Raw genomic sequence first — 22,723 nt, forward strand, 5'->3', positions numbered from 1 at the left:
GACATGCGAACAAACCAGGAGAAACAGCTCTGGGGACCAGACTTCATAGAGCACCACACGCTTTCCAGGATGGACTTTAACAAAATTGGCAGCCACTTAAAACCTTTAGTAACAACAGCTCTTACAATTTATGCAGCTATCCAGAGTTAGAAGAATCGTCTTCTCTTTTCTCCATTCTACTCCTTTGATGTGAACAATTTGCTGTGTGTACTTTTATACATTTTTTTGCTTTCTTTCCTTACAGAAACATATTTAAACATAAAGCACATATGTGTGTGTGTTTTATCTTGTTTTGTATTTCCCCTAATATAGGGTTTTCAGTACTAATGACATACAGTACTGTTACAAAGTCAGAATTTTATTTAATTAAATATTTAAAATAAATCTGTATCAGGTTTTCTTTCTTGGTGATTATGAAGTTAGGATGATACAGTGGAAAATTCTTGGTTTTAAGAGTTTGAAACACATTCACATCTCTTCTCCACATTTATTGATGTGATCTTGAGTAAGCTTCCTATCCTTTCTGAGCTTCAGTTTCTTTACTTGCTTTGCATAAGCTTCCTTTTTACTTTTGCCACTTTAAAGATAAACTTTACTCATTCATTAAATACTTACTTATTACAATTTTCAATCGTATTTTCCTGAGCTATTTTTTTCTGTGCACATTATTTTTTACAGTCATGAGGAAAAATTTTAAAGTCCAGTTGTGTATGCAGAGCCAAGGAAATTGTCCTTTCACTACTGTGTCTGACCTACCCAAGGTTCTCACTGGAAGTAACCAACCCCTGTGCTACCAGTTCTGTTTTTCTGTGTTCTTTTACATATGTCCTGTGCAAACACTGGTGCTAATTATCTTTTTCCTACACAGGACAAGGACCATATTTCTAAATATGAATACCAAAGGACTGTTATGATTTAGATATTTTTTTTCTCATTATTCCCCCATTATTTTTACCAGTCGGCCACCGGTGTGTATTTAGCAGCTTTACCAACGCCTGGTGGTATTCAGATTGCTGGAAAGACTCCTAATGATGGCTCATACGAGCAGCACATATCTCATATGCAGAAGAAGATAAATGACACGATTGCCAAGAATAAAGAGTTGTATGAAATCAATCCTCCGGTAAGTGAAATAAATCTCCATTGTGAATACATAAGTTATTGTTTACATGTTAGTGTATTTCTAGGTTCTTTTAAGGATTTTTTTCTACACTGTCTAAATTTGCTGTCCCTATTACTCATTCTTTCTCCTTCCTTTACATCCATGCTCAAATGTCTTATTTTTCAGGGAAGCCAACTCTGAACACCCTATTTAAAAAATGGTAACTCTCCCATCAGTTTTTGGTACTTTGCATCTCCCTTCAGTGTTTTATTGTTTTCCGTTTCTCTTATTTCTGTGTGTCTTTATGTGTGAAGTATGTTTTTGTGTATTGCTTGATGCTCCTGGGCTTCCCTGATAGTTCAGTTGGTAAAGAATCTGCCTGCAATGCAGGAGACCCCGGTTTAAATCAGGAAGATCTGCTGCAGAAGGGCTAGGCTATCTCCAGTACTCTTGGGCTTCCCTGGTGGCTCAGCTGGTAAAGAATCCGCCTGTAATGTGGGAGACCTGGTTCGATCCCTGGGTTGGGAAGATCCCCTGGAGAAGGGAAAGCTACCCATTCCAGTATTCTGGCCTAGAGAATTCCAAGGATTGTATAGTTCATGGGGTCACAAAGAGCTGGACATGACTGGGTGACTTTCACTTACCTGCCTTGATGCTCCCAGTAGAATGAAGCTGCGTCAGGGCTATATCCCTAATGGTTTGACCAGTTGCACCTAGTAGTAGCCTCCTGACAGATAAGTCCTTGTTGAGTAACCAAATAAATGGTTTAAATTTTTCTTCATTTAGTATGAAGAAAGATTGCTTATCTATGGCAAAAATACTAAAAAATGCAGGGTCTTTTCTTTCTCATTTTGTAGTCACTGTACAGGCACCCTGTTAGATTTATGTAGGGCAGATTAATGTGGAAAGCAAATAAGGTAAGGATATGAAGGTGCTGCAGATTAGCTGAGTTAGGAAATGGTGCGGTGGCAGTCTTATGTAAGGTGTGCACTAGCAGAGAACATTGAAAACAGTTTGGAAAGACCTTTTTAAAAATAATTTCCTTGGTCCTTTTTTTTTTAAGATAGCTCTGTTATACCAACAGCAAGCTTTGTCTTTTACATTGGTGTTCTGTACATTGTGTACCTTCCACTTTCTGTTGATATCCTTGTGGCCAGCAGCTATTTAGAACCTCTAGTTAGCTGCGATCTTTGGTTATAAAATAGGTGAAAATTTATAAACCCATATAAGATTGCACCATACATTGACCTTAAAGAGATCATTGTAACTGTCAAGATTTATTTAGCTTAATAAGTTGGTCATAGATACGTATGTCATATACCACATTTTACTATTTGGGGCTTTGAAAATTTAACACTGCATAAGATATAAAAAATTAGAATGTTATTTGGGTACATAATCTTTAATTCTTTATGAGTTATTTAGGACTTTCAAATGTCGAGTGGAAAACACTGTGAGCTGGAAAACCCGCCAGTTCCCTACCAGTTGTAGTGTCCTGTTTGTACACTAGATGTCAGTGTTGCCTTGCTGTGTCTGTGATAGTTTCTGGATTATTGTATCAAGGTGGTGGTGGTTGTTTAGTCCCTAAATTGTGTCTGACTAAAAGAGATAGCCATGTAGTCTATAAAAGTTTAATTATTCCTAAAGATTATGATTAAATATAGACTATGAATACATTTTACACATCCCCCCTGTAATTTTCTATTAATATGAAAATTCAAAACCAGACTGAAGCATACAAATATCAAATCATTGTATTGAACACCTGAAACTGCTATGTTACATGTCAACTGAAGCTCCCTTAAACAGAAAAAGATATGATATAAAGCAATTATATTTCTTTTAGGAGATATCTGAAGAGATTATAGGATCCCCCATTCCAGAACCTAGACAACGCTCAAGACTTTTGAGATCTCAGTCAGAAAGCTCTGATGAAGTTACAGAATTGGACCTTTCACATGGGAAAAAAGATGCCTTTGTTTTGGAGGTATTATTGCACTGAAATGATTTCTAAAATTTTTGGACTATAAGAGATGTATTTTTACAATCAGATCCTAAATCGGTGCGATTTTTAAAATCATTACAGCTTACAACTGTTATAAATGTCAAAAGAATGTTTTCTTACAGAAATTACAACAAATTTGAAGATATAAAGACTTGGTAGTATATCTTTTGTTTAATACCAGATGACTGATAAAATAATGTAGATGGTTTGAGAAGAAGAAATGTTGGGGTTGAAATAAAACTATTAAACTTTTAGAGCTATTTTTGTAAATTTGAATTAATTTAAATAAGGTTCTATTCCTTCACTTACTATAGTTCTTACCTACTTTATAGGTTGTAATGTTACTATAACATTTTTACATGTAAACATAATAATATAAGCACTTAGTGTTTTCTTGCTGAGTTCAGAATATGTAATCGAACTTTCATTGTAAAAATACATTCAGAACTGACTTCCCTGAAGAATAAATGTGACGTGAAAGGTTTATGGAACCTTTGCTTTCACAGATCTGCTTCCCAGGCACTCCCCTGTAGAATGCTTAGCTTTAAAAGGGTTAATGATCTTTCTTTGATCCTGAAGGAAAGGAAAATAAATGAGGATACTGAGAAATGTTTCCTGGTAAGGTGACAGATCCAAAATCACTGCAGATAGTGACTGCAGCCATGAAATTAAAAGATGCTTACTTCTTGGAAGAAAAGTTATGACCAACCTAGATAGCATATTGAAAAGCAGAGACATGACTTTGCCAACAAAGGTCCGTCTAGTCAAGGCCATGGTTTTTCCTGTGGTCGTGTATGGATGTGAGAGTTGGACTGTGAAGAAAGCTGAGCGCCGAAGAATTGATGCTTTTGAACTGTGGTGTTGGAGAAGACTCTTGAGAGTCCCTTGGACTGCAAGGAGATCCAACCAGTCCATTCTGAAGGAGATCAGCCCTGGGATTTCTTTGGAGGGAATGATGCTAAAGCTGAAACTCCAGTCCTTTGGCCACCTCATGCGAAGAGTTGACTCATTTTAAAAGAATCTGATGCTGGGAGGGATTGGGGGCAGGAGGAGAAGGGGACTACGGAGGATGAGATGGCTGGATGGCATCACGAACTCGATGGACATGAGTCTAAGTGAACTCTGGGAATTGGTGATGGACAGGGAGGCCTGGCGTGCTGCAATTCATGGGGTTGCAAAGAGTCGGACACGACTGAGCGACTGAACTGAACTGAAGGTGACAGTTGAGAGAAAAAATCTGACGTCTGCATCTCAGTAAAGCAGGAAGGTGATAGTAGAATTGAACTGGGTTGGGATTGGAGGCTTGAAGAGTCTAGAACGGTGCCTGTGAATGATTAGGATGTCAGCTGTAGAAGATGCTCAAGGCTTAACTGAGATAAGAGTGTTACCTTGTAGAAAACTCAAACTATATGACTTTGTACGCTTTTCTCATAATTTCTACAGTCTGAGAATGGAAAAAAAGAAGCGTAGGTCAGTGAAAGATTAAGAAGTAACAAGCTCCAGGGTTCTGTTTAGAGCAGTGCTACTCAGTGTCCTGTGAAATGGCATTGGCACCAGCTGGGAGTTTGTAAGAAATTCAGACCCTGGGGCCCCTACTTCAGACCTCGTACATAAATATTTCAGTGTGGGGCCCAGGAATCTGTTTCACAAACCCTCCAGATGATTCTTAGCATTTCTTAAACCTTTATCCAGAGCATTTTTTTAATAGAACTTCATTTTTTATTTATTTTATTTATTTTTATTATTTTTTTTTTGTGAGTGCAAATTTTAAATTGTGTATGGGATTCTAGCTAATGGGAGAATGGAAGTGCTTCAAGTGTGGACAAGAGGGCAAGGTGTAGATTCAGTAAAAGGGACAGAGAGACACACACGGGTTGTGCTTGGAGAGTGCTTGAGATTTTGGTGTGAAATGTTTTGGGGAATACCACAGTTGAGGTATGGCTGTGACTGTGGGTAACTGAAGCAAAGTGTAATTGAAAGTGATTCTTGACATTTCAAGGGTATGAGATAGGACTTAGACCCCCAAGGTACAGATAAATGTATGTATATGTCCAGTTGGATATGTTCACTATTTATAATTCACAGTAGAATATTGAGATGTAAGAAAAATGGAATTTGTACTTATTCTTTTAAGATATACTTTTAAATTTATCCCTATGTAATTCTGTTTTAAAGTAGTTCCATATTTACCCAAAAGATTTTTTAAAGTTACACTTTATTAGTTTAAACAGAGTTAGTGATTGTTTATGTTATCTTTATAAATCTTTTGAAACATGCCCTCAAAAAGACTTGAGAAAAGCCTTGAATTTTTTAACCCAGTATACTTTGTAATGTAAGATATTTCATTTAGAAGTATTTATAATTATTATTGCAGTAAAGTTTATAGATTATAGAAAAATTTTTTCAAATTTTATGCTTTAACTTAGGGGAAAATGGCACCACTTTTCCTTGATGCTGTATGTTTTCTATTTAATAAATAATAAAAATAATTTAAAAATTTGAAATAACTACATATTTATTATTTATGTGATAGGTTTAATCTTTTCATTTTCAGATTGATGACACAGATGCTATGGAAGATGTACATTCTCTCCTCACTGATGTCCCACCTCCTTCAGGTAAATAGAGAAAAATTACCTGAGAGGAGACTAGTTTTGCATATCAGTATTTCAGTTCATAATTATTATAGCACTAACTCTAAAGGCTCTATCAGTGTTACATTCTGTCGTGTTCTTTGCTGCCCCAAGATAGAAAACACAGTGTTTAAAAATATTTACATTAGAACTTAGGTGAACTGCTTTTTAATCCTTTTATGTTTATCATTAACCCCCCAAAACCATGCTGATACATTAACGTGGTCTAAAGTTTCCCAGAGGTATAGAGTTTTAGAAAAAAAGAATGAGTAGATTTTACAGTTAGGATTTCATGTAATAATTGAAATATGTTATCCTTTAACAACAAGAATAAATGAAATAATATCATAAGTTTTAACTATAATTTATTTTGACAGGCTTTTATAGTTGTAATACAGAAATCATGCCTGGTATAAATAATTGGACATCTGAAATACAGGTAAACCTTTTATTCTTAATTTTAAGCAAATATGGCATGTGTGATTTTGGCAAGTTTCTTCTTAACATGTGTCTTCTTTTTGCCTCCTTATTGCAATTAAATCTTATCTTTTTAGAAAATAATTATTAGTAGTAGTATGGTAGTTGTTGTTTATTTTATTTTCTGTTACAGTATATAGTTAATAATAATGAAATGACATGCCATTATATCTTCCCATATTTAGATGTTTACATCAGTAAGAGTAATCCGATTAAGCAGCCTTAACCTGACTAATCAAGCCCTTAATAAGAACTTTAATGATCTCTGTGAAAACTTGCTTAAGGTAGGAACCTTCTGACTAACTATACTTTAGTTAAAATGCCTAAGGATCATGAGATTTAAAAAGAAAAGTGCTTATATTGTCTAGAATACCTTGCACAGTGGTAGGGGCAGTTATTTTTGTTTGTCAATCTTAACTTGCCACCAAGTAAAATGCCAAAGTTGTCCTCTCCATCCTAATATGCCACAGTATAAAAGGTATATATTTTGAGTTATTTCATAGCTTTAAACTGCATAAAAATTTATATTTATAAATTTAAAAAACTCCTCTTTCTTATGTTTTTATGACTTAGAAATATGACTAAATCTTACTATCTGCTTAGATAGTAAAACTGTATTCATTTTTTAATGTTTTAAAATCTCCATTTTTTATTTTTTCAATTAATTTAATTGGAAGATAATTACTTTACAATATCGTGATGGTTTTTGCTTTATATCAACATGAATCAGCCATGGGTATACATGTGTTCCCCCGCCCCTCAACTGTATTCTTAATGAAAGAATAGACAAAACATAAATGTTTCAATCTTTTGAATTTTATTTGCCACAGTAAAATATGCATTAAAAATCATTTTTTATGGATTTTTAAATTAAAAGAAGTGATATTACTAATATTTTCTTTTGTGTAGAGCCTGTATTTTAAACTCCGGTCTATGATCCCCTGCTGCCTCTGCCATGTCAATTTTACAGTCTCCCTCCCTGAAGATGAATTAATTCAGGTAATTAAAGTTTAGTCTGTTATTAAAAAAGATGTCTTTGATCTGTTTTAATATTATACATTTGCTGTAATTGAGAAGTATGAGCTGCTTTATTTCAAAATATTTTTAAACATGTTAGTATGAGTCAGACCTTGTCTGTCCGTTTTACTTTTGTGAACTGTAGTTATCTAAAGGTGGAATCACGTGTATGTTCCAGCGTAACACCCACTGGGAGTTCTGCCTCAGTGTGACTTCTGCAGTCCCCATCCTTTAGAGAAGGTTCTTGAGCTTTTTCTGGAATACCTAGGTTTCGGTGTACATGTTGGGCTTAGTTGTAGTCTGAATATCTGAGTTTATGTGCAGTTCCGGTTGAGAATCTTAACCAGTTAAAAGTAAAGGCAAATTAGCCAGTTTGTATAAGTTGTTCCATGGTAGTGAGAAAGATTTGTGAGGAGATGACTTTGGGAATGCTTACTTCGCTCATCATATTGTTTCTGTGATTCTAGGTTACAGTCACAGCAGTTGCAATAACTTTTGACAAAAATCAAGCTTTACAGACTACAAAAACACATGCTGAGAAGTTATTGCAAAGAGGTAAACCTGTGGTAGATGGGAGCATGGTTCAGTGAAAAAATACATTTGTCTATTTTATATTTCAGTGAAAAAATATAGAGGATAGGTAACTAACTAAATGATATGTTTTTTGGTAAGATACTGTTACTTTTCCTGTTTTCTTTATCAGGATAACTGTATGGATAAGCATATGACTGGCTTTTTTTTGTTTCACACATGGATAGGTGGTTCACTGCTGTTTACGCAGGAAGTGTGGCTTTTTTTTACATTTAGATTGTATCATTAATTCTGCAGCAGTTTAGAGGCTCTGAAAAAAAGAAACTTTCTGAAGTTTAATGACTTGCTGGCTAAATAAATATCTAAAATATTTTAAGTTGAATATATTACACCTGTATAGTATTGATTAAATGTCAGATTGAGAGATGTGTTAAATGATGATATGTTCAGATATTTATCAAAGAAAATAAACAGTAACTGGTTTAAGTATTACAGAACTGGTATAGTATCAATACAAAAGTAAGATAGTGATAATTATTAGTGAGTGCTTATTCTTTGCAAGGCATTGTGCTAAGAGGTTTATTTTATCATCCTTTCTAAATCTCATCAGTCCCTCCTGGAAAGATAGCAACCACTCTCAGTGTCTGCAGGTGAAGGTAGAAAGCAAGGAGAAAATAACCAGAATAAATTGAGTTGGGGGAAAATACATATATTATCCCAGATTCTTAATTTTTAAAAAATTAATGAGATCATTATATAGTAATTAATATTTTTTCTTGCTTCTCTAGCCTCTACAGATAATGAAGAACTTCTGCAGTTTCCCCTGGAACTCTGTTCAGATTCACTTCCTTCTCATCCTTTTCCACCAGCTAAAGGTTGGTTAAGCAAGAGAAATGCAAGCACAAATACTAGTTTCTAGATACTTATACTTGCTTCTTGATTGTAGGTGATCTTAACTTAATTTTGAAATGGAGATTTGCTCTTCATTCCCTCATTGTATATTTCTTCATGTTCATAAAGGGGAGAGAGTACCGTTGCTTTCATTTTAATTTCTCTGGTAATCTCATCATAACTTATTAAGATAATTTTTCATATGATATTCTGTTCTAATACCTCAAATATATTAAAGTTTTATTTCAGAGATTTGGATTTCCCAAAGTTAACTGTTCACGTATGTTATCTATGATATTTTTGTCTGGTGAATTTTTTCTAGCAACATTCTAACCTCTTGCAGAAACTTTTAGATTTTCTTAGCCAACGAATTACTTATTTTCTTCAGAAGCCATGTGAAGAGAGGTTTTGGGCAAGGATTAGCACAAGTGAGAAAGGGATGAGCTTTCTGTCTTTCAGGTGTCTTATATTTGAGGAACATATTTTCAAATGCAAAATGATTATCCCTTAATTCAGTAGCATTAGGTCTACCTACATCTGTACAATCTTTGGAGAAAAGTGGGAGGTAGTTTTTTCCATTTCTCTTGTGATTTCAATGTAATTCTTCTAAAAATTTCAGAATTACTGTACCTTATCTTAGAGCAGTTTATACACAATAAATGTGTTTTTTCCTCAATTTTTTATTCTGAGAAATGATGCATTCATTATTTAAAATCAAATGGCCTTTCTAATGTTTACATTTTATAATGCATATGGTTTCTACTTGTCAGTTACTTTATCTGATACCAAGTTAGTTATAATACATAATAGCTTTAAATTCACATTGTGTATATATCAGTAGAGTCTTTGCTAAATCAGTTCAGAGTCTATGAAGATAAATAGATCTTGACTCATATTTTGGAGCTGAAAAAGTTAAGCTACTTTCAGATTTGGAACTTCCTAACATGGTTACCATGTGGTTCTTTTTCCTTTTTGTCCAAATAAAATTCTCATTCAGAATTTCATAGAGAATTTCCTAAAAAAAAAAAAAAAAGGATAAATCCAAAGATAATCTGAGTTCAGATTTATAACTTAAATACAGCTTTTAGAACAAAAAGCAGAACAGTCTAGAATCTTTCTTGAACTGACTGGATAGAAACTTACATTTAACATAGGGTTAGTTTCAAGCTACTTTTAGTTTTCACTTAGTTTATCCTTACCCAAAAGTGGTGAGGAGGGGGCAACTAAAACCAATAATCCAATCAGCAATAAGGTTTGATTAGTTGCTAATCTATAAAAATATTTATTTGTGGAGTTGAGGTCCCTGGCAGCTCTGTTTTACCATGTTGTTAATAGCTACTGAATTCTGCGGAAGATTAAATTTAAACTCTGTAAATTAACTATGTTTATATTGATAACTTACAGTTTTGATAATAGCTTTCAAAATGTTTTCAAAGGTAATTAAAACTAATGCTTTTTGTAGTAATTAGTATATTTTGCACAAATGATACTCTGAACTGAAAAACAAAGAAGAATTTGAGTAGAATAAGTTATATCTAAACAATGCCTACAATATTTGCAGTTTATTTTAAGGAGCATGGGAAAGGGCCATACAGTGGACTCACAAAGCAAGAGACCTGGCGTTTTTCTCAGTTCTGCTCCTGATGATATCAAATGTGAGAACTGGGGCCAGGTGATCTGCAGTTAGGCCACTGACGTCTCAGTTCTTCATTTGTAAAATGTGAAAAGATGAAGATTCTCTCCTGCCTTTAAAATTCTCGGATTTTTTTGAGTTTCTTTGGTGTATGGTTCTTCAATTATTACTAAAAACATAAAAGCTAAATTATGCCTGAGGTCACACTGAGCTTCTTTGAGTTCATTTTCCAAATAGCCTCAAATCAGTTAAACCAATGATTTTTAAACTCTGTCCCTCCAAACCATAGAATTTCTTCAGAGGTGTCTTGTGGCCTTCCAAGAAGCAAGGTATCGGGGGTAGTGCTGGCTCACCTACCTCTGAACTAGAGCAGCTTTGATTCATTGTGCTTTCTGTGTTGACTTTCTATGTGATTTTGTTAGAAGGAAGGGTTTCCAAAAGTTTGAAAATCACTGAATCAGATCCTGCTGCCTTTATCATCATCGTCGTCACCGTTGTCAGCTTCATAATAATATCACATCTAATACTTATATATATACATATAAAACTTTTAATACTAAGTACTTAACTGTAAAACCTATGTGCCTTTCTTTGAGTGTTATATTTTAAAATCATCAGTGAACGCTAAAAAGTTTATCTGTGCATTTTTTTTAAAGTCATGTATATTGTGGTTTATGTTGCATGCTTACTTATTGTCTTTGCTTCCTGACGTCTCTCCAGGAGAACGTGTGCTCTGCTATATACGTTAGAGAAAGTTATTTCAAAATATTTTAGAAAATTTGAGGATAGAATGGCTTTTGAAAGGGTAGGAAACGTAATAATAGAGTGTTATATTATGAATGTAGCAGCTGAATATTTTAACATGAAGGCAGGGTTTGACTAGAGAATAAAAATATCTGGGAACAGTTAAGCTTAGCAGTTTAGAGGAAATAGGTGGGACAAAGAAAGGCAAGGGTGGGGAATAAATGTTAAAAAAAAACTTTCTGCGACCAGAGGCTTAAAAATTGATGACTGATATGATAAGTAAAATAAATACATAGTTTTCATAGTTAAATCAGTTAGCTAAGCTGACTGAGATTTATCTTTCTTAATTCTGAAGACTTTGAATACTAATTTATTTTCCATGTTCTCATCACAGATGGGATGATTTATGAAAATTTTTATTTCTTTTTAGTTGACAGAGTAGTGTCAAGAGCTGTGCACAGTATGTTTATTAATACTTCCATCTTTTCACTTGTAGATAAACCTTTACTTATCTTTTTGTGTTACTGAAAATGAGTGACTCTTTGAAGAGAAGATGTTTCAATTACATTGTATTCTAATCGACTGTGTAGAGTAAACCCGGGCCTGAGTTGTCCATCCGTGTTCAGTTTTTTTTTCCCTTCCATCTTTTGTTATACTTGGTTTTGTTTCTCAAGGTAAACAAAACAGTTTTGATGTATGTCTCAAATTATGGTTGATTTGGTGTTACCTTGCTAGTTATCTTGATTTTTCTGATTTGAAATATCAAAAAGTGCTGAGCCTAAGTAATTTCTTAAAGAACATTATCAAGTGAAGGTCATCAAAATTCTTAGAATACTGTGAGGAACAAAGTTGATGTGGCATCACCATAAATTACTTTTTTTTCATATGAACCTGTGTTATAAGAAAAAAAGATAACAATAGCAAATTTTTTATGGCACTTTCATAATATTTTTCTTCTTCATTAATATCTGTATGTCAGTTTTTTCAATATGTCACTTCACTCTGAAATGGTTTTAAGAGAATTTAAAAATCATATATATTTTATGAAGTGAAAGTGAAAAAAGATTGAGCAAATATAGTAAAAATAGAGAATCTGAGTAAATGTAATCTGGGTAAAAGATGTGTATAATTTTTTTATATAAAAGATTAGCATATTGCTTTAGTAGATACATATTTAAAGGTCTGAACCTTGAGATATTAGATACCATATTGGGGGACTTTAAGAACTTACGTTAGACAAATGTGTGTGATTCATATACCACTATATATATATATATAGATAGATAGATAGATAGATAGATATCAAATACTTTATAAATCTAATCTATATTAGGATAATGGTTTTCATTAAAATTCTGAGAATTTAAGGCTATAAAAGGGTTTAATTAAGTCACTTTTAGTGTTTATATACTGTTGGGTGAAACTGTATAGAGGAAACATTTTTTTATTACTCCCCACCCCCGCCATGCTTGTTTCTGCTGTCACTTAGCTTTATGCTGGGGTGGTATCCTCATGTCCAGTTGCCTTAACTAGAGGCTGGGAGGAGTTCTCTTTTCACTGAGCAGTTGCTGACTAATGTGACAAACATAGGTCACATTCTGGATTTAAATAAAAAAGAAAACTTACACCCCTCAGTGCATTGTACTCCATAATTAGGTATCCACATTGGAACCTTTTTCCTTTATTTTTACAGTAGGCTATTGGAGTTTACCTTTTTGTTAAACCAAATTTGATTTTTAAATATAGCTTAATTTTTTAAACTTAAATGACTTGCTTTAAATTATTGTAAACTAGTTATTAGAAATATAAATCTATGAGAATTACAGAACTTGGCTTTTAGTTTTTCCTGCAAACTAATGGTTCTGAATTCTTACAAGTATATATAATTCTTTATATTAGCTAAAAATTTTTTATATTAACAGTTCATTGCATGTCTGTTTTTCCTCTCTATTTTTTAAGATATATTTTGTCACTGTGACCAAATGGTGGGCTTCCCTGGTAGCTCAGCAAGTAAAAGAATCTACTTGCAATGCAGGAGACCCCAGTTTGATTCCTGGCTCAGAAAGATCCCCTGGAGAAGGGATAGGCTACCCACTCCAGTATTCTTGAGCGTCCCTGGTGGCTCAGGTGGTAAAGAATCTGCTGCCATGCGGGAAACCTGGGTTTGATCCTTGAATTGGGAAGAGCCCCTGGAGGAGGGCATGGCACCCCACTCCAGAATTCTTGCCTGGAGAAGCCCCATGGACAGAGGAGCCTGGTGGGCTGCAGAGTTGGATGTGACTGAGACACTAAGCACACGTGACCAAGTGGTAGCAGCTGTTAAAAATGCTGCCTTTCCCTTGCTATTGGTGGCCACAGCAATCAGTAGGGCATCCTGAAAGGGGAACAATACTGAGGGGAAACAGAATGAACAGGAACTCTCTAAAGAGTGGAAAATGTGAAAACTGCACCTAAGAAGTGTGAAGGAAGCAAAGAGTTGATGAAGAGGTAGAGATAAGGAATCAGCTATTTCAAGGCAGCTCGAGGGCAGTAAAAACCAGTCAGGGAACGAGGGAGTGAAAAGCAAAGAAAGTGGGATTGGGCTACTGACCAAAAACCAGGATTATTTGGGGAAAAAAGATAACAAAGGATGGTAGTGAGAGGAGTGAATGATGGGGACTGAAGAAGAAAAACAAGTGGGTTAGGATATTATATACCTTTAATTGGAAGTTTTAATGATTCAATAGGGCAACTAATTGTCTTTTGTCATATATTATATATTATCTGTGTATTGAATTTTTTTCTCCTAGTGAAATATCCAGATCAAAACAACTTATATTTTTCTCCATGCCTTAATAATTTTTAACTGTAATATGTCAGTTTCATTATTAGACCACCAATATTTGAAGACCATTAGGGTCCAGGTATATACTGAATGTTTACATACATCATTTGTCTCACTCAGTCATTAAGCCAGATACTGATCAGTGCATTATAGACTGATGGAAATGCCTAAAGGAACATAAAACCAAATTTTGATCATCATAGTTTAAAACTGAGCATGTTTAAATAGGAAAATAAAGCATTATGATTTAGAGACTCCAGATTGCACATAGTTTTATCTGCTGGAGAATCTTTTCAGAGTTTGCAGGAATTTTTTCAGTTTTAATAACTTCCTTAGGGTAACAGGAAAAGAGTGTCTCAAAGACTTTTTTAATTATTCAGAGCAAAGATGATCTATCAGTTTTAATGATAGAAAGTAAATTGTCCAAAGAGTAGTTAGTGTAAGACTTTATCCTGGCTCGCACATCCCTTTGTCGTTGGTATGACAGATTGTTTAGGAGAATGGAGGCGTCTCAAACTTTAGAAGCACTGGCAGGTGTATAATTGAAGGAGGAAGAATTCTTGCTAGATTTTCTTTCTGTTTTTCATCTGTATGCTCATTTCCACTAAACCACTTTAATCTAGAGTAATCCCCCTCCCCACTCTGCTAAGGCCTATTAAAAGTCACTAGAGTATACTAAGAAAATAGTTCTATATGTTCTGTTTGCCTTGTTAGCTTTCCAGCATTGTTTTTTTTGAGGGATTATCACTATCACTTAGTAGATTTTTGAACAGCAAAATTGTATTCAGTGGGCAAGGAAATGGTAAGAGAACTGGGTTGCTGTGTGGCTTGATTTAAACTCTCTTTGCAGCTTCAGTGGGGACCTGACATATGAAGCATTTGTCTCAAAGTCTTCCACAGAGATGTACAAATGGCCAGAACTGAGCATTGGCTCCCCAGCAAAGCCTCAAGGACATTTAAAAAGATTTCTACCTCTGAATATGAAATCTGTTGCCTTTTTTTAGTACTGGCTTAGAGATTGCATGGGGCTTTCCCGGTGGTTCAGCAGTAGAGAATCTGCCTGCAGTGCAGGGAACAGGAGATAGATGCAGGTTCGACCCCTTGGTGGGGAAGATCCCCTGAGGAGGAAATGGCAACCTACTGCGGTTTTCTTTCCTTAGAGAATCCTGTGGGCAGAGGAGCCTGGTGGGCTACAGTCCATGGGGTCACAGAGAGTCAGACACAATTGAGCATGTATACACTAGAGATTGCAGAGGGCTTCTGTAACTCAGACGGTAAAGCATCCGCCTGCAATGCAGGAGACCCGAGTTCGATCCCTGGGTCAGGAAGATCCCCTGGAGAAGGAAATGGCAATCCATTCCAGTATCCTTGCCTAGAAAATCCCATGGACAGAAGAACCTGGTAGGCTGTACAGTCCATGGAGTCACAAAGAGTCAGACACTACTGAGCAACTAACACACACAGAACCGGAATTTCTGCTTTGTCAGTGAGCCAGACAGCTAATGTCTATGCTACCTTCTCTTTTGAAAAAGGCTGTTACCTGGGAAGCCAAACTGTAAATAGAAGGGGCAGAGAGCCTGAGGTCAATAGATGTTTGAGGTGTTCAGACCAGTCCAAAGTGCTGAAGTCCACAGGACTAGCTTCTCTTGGGCCTTTTCTCTGATAGAAAAAATGGGCATCCAGGCAAACATGGCAGAAGGTGAACCTGCTCTCCTTCAGTGAGGTCAGAAGTCTCCCAACTCATTCTTTCCGTCTACGTCTCCAATTTAAGAACTGTGTTCTTTTCAGATTTTAATTCAGACACATTCACATTTGAGGGCTGGGAATAAATATTTTTCCTCTCTTGTTTCTCTTCCACCTTTTGTAAAATTTGGGGGAAAGTAGTAACTGTACATGATAAAAAATTCAAATCCTACAAAAAGACCACATTATCTAAAATAAAGCTCCCTTCTCCCTTCATTTTCCTTCCCAAGAGGCAAGTGCTCTTAATAGCTATATCGTCTCTCTTTGCAAAGATGTTCTATTTCTCCTTTTTTAAAAAAAAACAAAAAACCCACAGATATTCTACAGATCATTGTATACCTTTACTTTTTAACACGACATATTTGAAGATGGGAGCAGATAGCTTCTACATGTATAAGCTCTCTTTGTGGACATTTCATATGCAGTTGCTACCAGGGAGTTCCATACTGCCAAGATAATATGAAGGTATAGAGGATAATTTTAGTCATTTTCTTGTTTTCTTTTAGCTTCCCCTCCCTTCTTCTCATCCCCACATGATAAAACTAGGGTCTCTAATGCTGACTGTATTTTCTGTCTGTACTCAGTGAGGCTGTGCTGCCCAGGACCTCTGGGAGTCCTGGAACTCCCCTGGGATATGTGAGCCTGGGGGTGGGCCACTTACTTTCCCAGCTTATGCATTGGATCAGCTGTTGCTAGAAACTGAGTGTCAGTTCTGTTTAGTCTTCCTGCTGTAGGTCCTGTCTCCTCCTGGGTTTCCAGTACCCCTCAGGATTCCGAATCAGGAGGACACTGCCTTGTGTCAGGGCACACCCAGTGTAATCCTCTCACAAGTCTTTTTGTGAACTTCTCCTCATGATCCCTTTTATTGACAGCTGTGTATTGTAAGAGGAATGTTGATCACTGTACTCTCTCCAGTATTAGCTCGTGGTCACTAGCCTTAGGAAAAAAGAGGTGGAGTGGGGACGGGAGATATGTCATTGCCCCCCAGTTGGCAGAAACATTCTGTAGAAATCTGATTTTTGAAAATTACAACTTCTACAAATTTAAGAATATTACCCCCCCATCACCATATGACACAGAGACAAAAATATTATATATTTACTTATTTACTTAGTTTATAATTTAAAAAAAAATGGCTGACCAAATTATTCTTAGTGTTTTTATGAGTTATTTCCATCTTGGCAACACTATATCCTCAGTTATGAGATTCTTAGAAATAGAAATTCAAATATGCTAGTGTGGGTAGAGCCTGAAAATTAGAAATAGATGATGAAGATTTTTTTTTAATGTAGTGCTGTTTGAATTTGTACAGTTCCTTAAATATCTGTGATAAAAATATAAACTTTCAGGAAGAATTCAAGATGTTGCTTTTGTGAGCTTACTAGAAAGGAGGTTATAGTTTGGGATTCCTAGTTATTTCTGTGAAAAGTAGTCACCTTTTAGTTCCATAAAATCATGATAGTTTCAGAGGAAGCTGTTGAAAGGGAAAGCTTTGAATGAGGGGGTTGGTGGTGAGGTGGGTGGGGCGGGGCTAATGTATGGTGTGCGTTTATCTATGAGACACAGGTCACTGCTTTGTCTGTAGCTCTTAATCTTACTGGCTTTTCCCCCCCATACATTTACCTTCCCGTTTCATTTCAGATTTTCTTCCCAGTACATTGACCCTTTTCTCTGTTCAGATTTCCCACATTCTGCTTCCCTTCCACTAACATTTGTTACTGTGTGGATATTTTCTAACATGTAGAGTTTCTGGAACTTTTTTTGTGTTATAACAAGTAATCTTTCTTGGCATGGTGTTTATTAACTGAGCTAGTTTTCATATATCAATAGAAACTGCCATTTTAAACCTAGGTACTTCTATTTGGTTTGCTTTTATAATGAGGCCATAAAAATTTTCTCCTATTCATCTGGTTTTTAGAGAGTATTAACCAAGAGCAAAGAGATACTGGCTTGTACTTAGCATCCAAGCTAATGTTGTTCATATTGTCTTACTAGAACACCTGGAGAGTGCAAGTTCTAACTCAGGTATACCAGCTGCACAGAGAGGTGAGTTTGTCTAATTAAGCAAATAGTCACCAAAGGTGTGAAATTCTAGCGTGGTGGTGCATAAGCATACAGACATTGAAGAAATGCACTGGACAATGGAATAGACACCAAAATTTGGCTTTATTGTAGTTAGATTGTGTAATTCAAATATTATTTACGCCGTCTAGCATTTTAATAGTGTCCCAGTTTCTAAAGATAAGACTTCAGCTTTTAATATTATTTTTTAGCTCAACAGTAGTAAAAGATACTCTTTTGAAAAGAAGAACTTGTTGGGCTCACACTTGATCCTCACTCCATGTTAACAGAAGCTTTGTTGCCAAAATCAGATGTGGAAATAGGATATTGATAAAAATGACCCTTTGGCTTCCTTGTTACTACTGGTAGAAAGAAGATATTTTGCAAAAGATAAGTTAACTAGTGATTTTTTTTTCATGTATCCTTTAACATTTGATTCTCATTTATTTATTTATTCATTTTTTTTTAAATTTCAGAGCAAAAATAGGTCAAGGAATTATTCACTAAGTTCTGATTGTAAATTAAAGTCCTAAGTATAAACAGCTAAAACAGTGTAAAATAAAAACAAGGGAAAGGAAGTTAGTTAAAACGCAGCACGTGACCCTTTCCTTGATCTTGGTAGACCCGCTTCTGTTCCCCCCAAGAGACCACACAGCTCTGACATCACCAGAGATGCTCAGCCAACCGACAAGTTGGTTTTGGACAAATCAGTGTCTAAAGCTTGATTCTTTACTATCTCTCTCACCTGACTTAAAAAGGACCACCTTTCCCCCTAAGTTACAGTTAAATTACATCATCGAGAGGAGTGTTGTGACGAGTAAGAGACGTCATCCATATTTTTTCTTTGTTTTTTCTTTTGTTTTCTGTCTGTGTTTTCAGCAACGTCAGTTGATTACAGTTCCTTTGCAGACAGATGCAGCAGCTGGATAGAGCTCATTAAACTGAAAGCTCAGACCATAAGGCGCGGATCAATTAAGACAAGTAGGCGGATGTTTCTACCACGTTGTGATTTGAGAAGCATATCCTTGATTTCCCAGTGGTGAAGGCTGGCCCTGACTACTCAGTAATAACATTGCCAATCAATCATGTGTTGGAGTGTGAAAGCTGCAGATGCTAACGGTCATTTAGCAAAAGCTTTTGAAGGGCCTTTAGATGTTTAAATTGCAGCTGCAGGGTTGTGTTTTTAGGATTTTATTTTGGTGAAGGTATTCTTAGACGTATATAAATAGATATTAGGTCACATAGTGGAAGGAAATTAATGAGCTTTTATTGAAGAGACTCTTTCAGGGCCCAAGGTCCTCGGTGGTATATGGTATCCGTCAGATGACTAAGAGTAATGTCTAGAGTGAGAACAGAAGGAATCTCCAGAGAGAAAGTGGCCAGCTCTTATCTCACTGCTAGACTCAGCAGCAGGACTAAGATTTTTTTTTTTAAATCTATACTCCATGTGTTCTGGTAGACTTTGAGGTAAATGTATTTGAGGGAAAGAGTTGACATTAAAAGGAAGGAACTGTATTTAGGGGGAAGCTCACAGGCTATGGAATCAACCAGGTCTGGTTTTGAATCCTAAAAGTGCCATTTTAATACCTGTGTGACCTTGGCAAGTTATTTAAGTTTTGTGAGCCTCAGTTACCTCATGTATCAAATGGGGATGATAACACCTATGTCACTGCGTTGTGAAAATTATAGACACACACACACACGTGTGTGATTTGAGAAGCACGTGTGTGTGTGTGTGTGTTTGGTTCATGGTAGTTATTTGATAAGCAGTAGGTATTTGTTATTTTATGAACAATTAACTTTTAGACAGCCAAGGTCATTTGTTAAATTTTTTAAATTACAACTTTGATCGAGAAGGTTTGGAAAAGAAACCTGCTACAACTAGTTAAGATAAGGTTTATCTACAAGTTGACAATGATGAAGTCGTCTGAAAAAAAGATGGAAAACACTGCCCTGGGAAATGGAACAACTTTCACACTCTCGTAATAATTTGTTCCTACAGCAGATTTTTTAATGCTCTACCGCTTTTTCTTTGTCTTCACTTTATAACGATCACTGTGTGTGTAGCTACACCGCATCGACATTTTCTTTTGCAGGAATGCCATTTTTCTTCCCAAAGATTCCATTCCAGCATTTCCGCTTACGTTTTTCTTTCTCTCTCTTTGTAATTGCATGCAGTGCATGGTAATTTCTTTTCTTTCATGACATGGCTTAGCCTCACAGACAGCTGAATGTTGTCACCACTTATTTGGAAACACTAGGGAATCATTGAGTCACCAACATGTGATCTTGATGCTTTCTCTTCTCTTTCCAATTTTAGCAGTGACAGTTGAAAAAGCAAGTCCAATGGGTGAAGGAAACTTCCGGAATCGTTCTGCTCCACCTTGTGCAAATTCTACTGTTGGGGTTGTTAAGATGACACCTCTTTCTTTCATTCCTGGAGCAAAAATAACAAAATATCTTGGTATAATTAACATGTTTTTTATTCGGGAAACCACTTCTCTACGTGAGGTAATTTTATAGTTGTTATTTCATTGTGTTTGTGAATTTTTTGTGGTTGAAAGTATTAGTATCAAAACCAAACATGTTTCAAATTGTTTGTTTTTTTTTGCCAAAAGTAACACACACACACACACACACACACTTTTTTCCACACAGACACACACACACTTTTTTCCATAACCTGTCTGTAGATGAGGCTCAGATGGTAAAAGTGTCTGCCAGCAATGTGGGAGACCTGGGTTTGATTCCTATGTCGGGAATATGCCCTGGAGAAGGAAATGGCAACCCCACTCTGATATTCTTGCCTGGAAAATCCCATGGACGGAGGAGCCTGGTAGGCTGTAGTCCATGGGGTTGCAAAGAGTTGGACGTGACTGAGCGACTTCACTTTTGCTTTCAGTATTATCACAAGAGTTGTGTTTGGTTTAAATTCATTTGTTATTAGAAGTTACAGATCCTTATCAGATGGTAAATTAAAATAAAATAAATGTATCCATGTTTGATAGAGGTTTAAAACAGCCCTGAGCTTAGTTTCTCTGTAGATATTTGCCTGAGATGGATTTAAATGGCAATTTTTAAGAGTCCACGTTAAGAAATAGTAGGGGACTGTATCCTGAATGGATGTCTTTGGAGATTTTTTTTATATCATTTAGTTCTGTCATTTTCTCCTGACAAAGGAGGCTGCTTGTTTTCTCCTCTAGCCATCAGTGTTATTTGTTCAAGTGCCTACCTCACAATGGGTATCATTAAACTTTAATTTGTTTTTTAAGTAACAGCAGTTATAATCTCTTGCTTGATGAGGTCAGAATTAAGAATCAGAGTCAGCCTATTATATCTTGCATTACAGAGGAATTTAAACTCAGGAAAAGATTATATTTCTATTTGTCTTATGTTTCTTGAGCAGGGCTGCTAAGCAAATTAATATAGTGAGTAGGGAAAAATTTTTAATTATTTAAGTGTGAAACCCAATAAACTCTTCAAAATTGACTTTAGCAGAAGTTTGTATTTTTTTAAAGTGTGTTAATTATAAACACAACTTAATTGTGTTTTTCCCCCCATTGTTTCACCAGCAGTGTTTCTATGCCTTCTTGGAAATAGCAGCCTGCTTACTAACCTCAGCCTCACCCTCTTGCACCTAGCACAGTGCCTGGTGCAGAGGAACCACAAGCCGTTTTTGTGTAAATGAGGGAGTGACTTCTGACAAATTAATTAATTAGATAAATGTTTCCTTTAAGAAAAATTATTTTTATAATCATATTCTAATTGTGTTGAGATGGAAAAGAAACTATCTCAAGATATTCTAAAAAACTTTTTAATGTAGAATTAAAATGGGCAACACTTTTAGATCCATTGAGGTTTGACAAAGAAATCTGGGTTTGAGAAGCTGTCAAAGATTGGTGAATTAACCTTTTCCAGTTGCACATGGATATTATACTGTCAAATCCATAAAATTTTCTTTCCAAAGTGTCTTTTCAACTGCTGAAGCAACCATACCCTGAAATGTTGCTTCACAGATTTCCTTTTAACAGAGATTTATAATACCAGCTATAATGTAGTTAATAGTATAATATGTAGTATATGCATGCATGTGGGCTAAGTTGCTTCAGTTGTATCTGGCTGTTTGCAGCCCCATGACTGTAGCCCACCAGGCGTCTCTGAAGATGAGACTCTCAAGGAAAGAATACTGGAGTGGGTTGCCATTCTCTTAGGGGATCTTCCTGACCCAGGGATTGAACCCACGTCTCTTATGACTCCTGCCTTGGCAGGTGGGTTCTTGACCACTAGTGCTACCTGAGAAGCCTGTATATAGTATAATATCTGAAATCTGTTCATTCCTTGTTGAGTTATTTGCTTTCAATTATGTAATATTAGAATTTACCCCTCTGTAGTGTCTGTTACTCTAAGAATTTTTTGATTTGATATGTAAGAGGAAAACTGATTAAAGCAGAAGAAAAGACTGTCCTGGACTGTGATTGAGTCAGAGGCAGGCTGAAGCAACTCCTTTAATTCCTTAATGACAAACTTTATGTAGGAGTCTGTAGCTTTTCAGAAAGATGTGACCTAGACAAATGCTTTTTCTAACAGTGTATTAAATTTTGCCCTTCCAATTTAAAGTTGGAAATTTCTTCCTAGACTGTAAAAAACCTTCAGTAAAATTTGTGGAAAATTTAGATTGTAAAGCATTTTGAGCTGTCAGCTGGCCTTTGGTTTCTGTCTTGTTTGGCTTTGAACACTGCAAAAGTTCCCCAAACTGTTGGGTTTCTTTCCATGACAAATATGTGCAGATCACTGGGCACAGGCGCCTGTTGAAACACGTGTTAGTGTATATGGCTCTGAGCATGGCAGATGCAGCCCCTGGCATGGTGGGATTTAGTGGACAGTAAATAATCATCATGTGGTGAGAGTATGGCTCTTAGTAATATAAGTCATATAAAGAAATACAACAAGACTCACAGAGAATGTTAACAGGAGAACGTAATTTAGGTCTGATAGGGTAGGTTGCTCTGAAGAAGTCACATGTAAACCAAGACCTGAAGAATTGAGTACGAGTTACCCTGGT

At 35.8% G+C, this 22,723-nt stretch overlaps 1 protein-coding gene across 1 annotated transcript in view; it reads left to right on the top strand.

The window, feature by feature from the left end:
• C2CD5 (C2 calcium dependent domain containing 5) overlaps positions 1-22,723 on the top strand; it is an 86,641-nt gene that overhangs the window by 62,359 nt on the left and 1,559 nt on the right. The window contains exons 17-27 of the mRNA XM_052639686.1: positions 959-1,123; positions 2,949-3,089; positions 5,662-5,725; positions 6,118-6,179; positions 6,403-6,501; positions 7,127-7,216; positions 7,702-7,789; positions 8,554-8,640; positions 17,596-17,646; positions 18,541-18,642; positions 19,982-20,172. Coding sequence (XP_052495646.1) covers positions 959-1,123; positions 2,949-3,089; positions 5,662-5,725; positions 6,118-6,179; positions 6,403-6,501; positions 7,127-7,216; positions 7,702-7,789; positions 8,554-8,640; positions 17,596-17,646; positions 18,541-18,642; positions 19,982-20,172 — 1,140 coding nt within the window. The remainder of the gene's footprint in view (positions 1-958; positions 1,124-2,948; positions 3,090-5,661; positions 5,726-6,117; positions 6,180-6,402; positions 6,502-7,126; positions 7,217-7,701; positions 7,790-8,553; positions 8,641-17,595; positions 17,647-18,540; positions 18,643-19,981; positions 20,173-22,723) is intronic.

This window comes from Budorcas taxicolor, chromosome 5, assembly GCF_023091745.1.
Source record: "Budorcas taxicolor isolate Tak-1 chromosome 5, Takin1.1, whole genome shotgun sequence".
NCBI classification, from domain to species: domain Eukaryota; kingdom Metazoa; phylum Chordata; class Mammalia; order Artiodactyla; family Bovidae; genus Budorcas; species Budorcas taxicolor.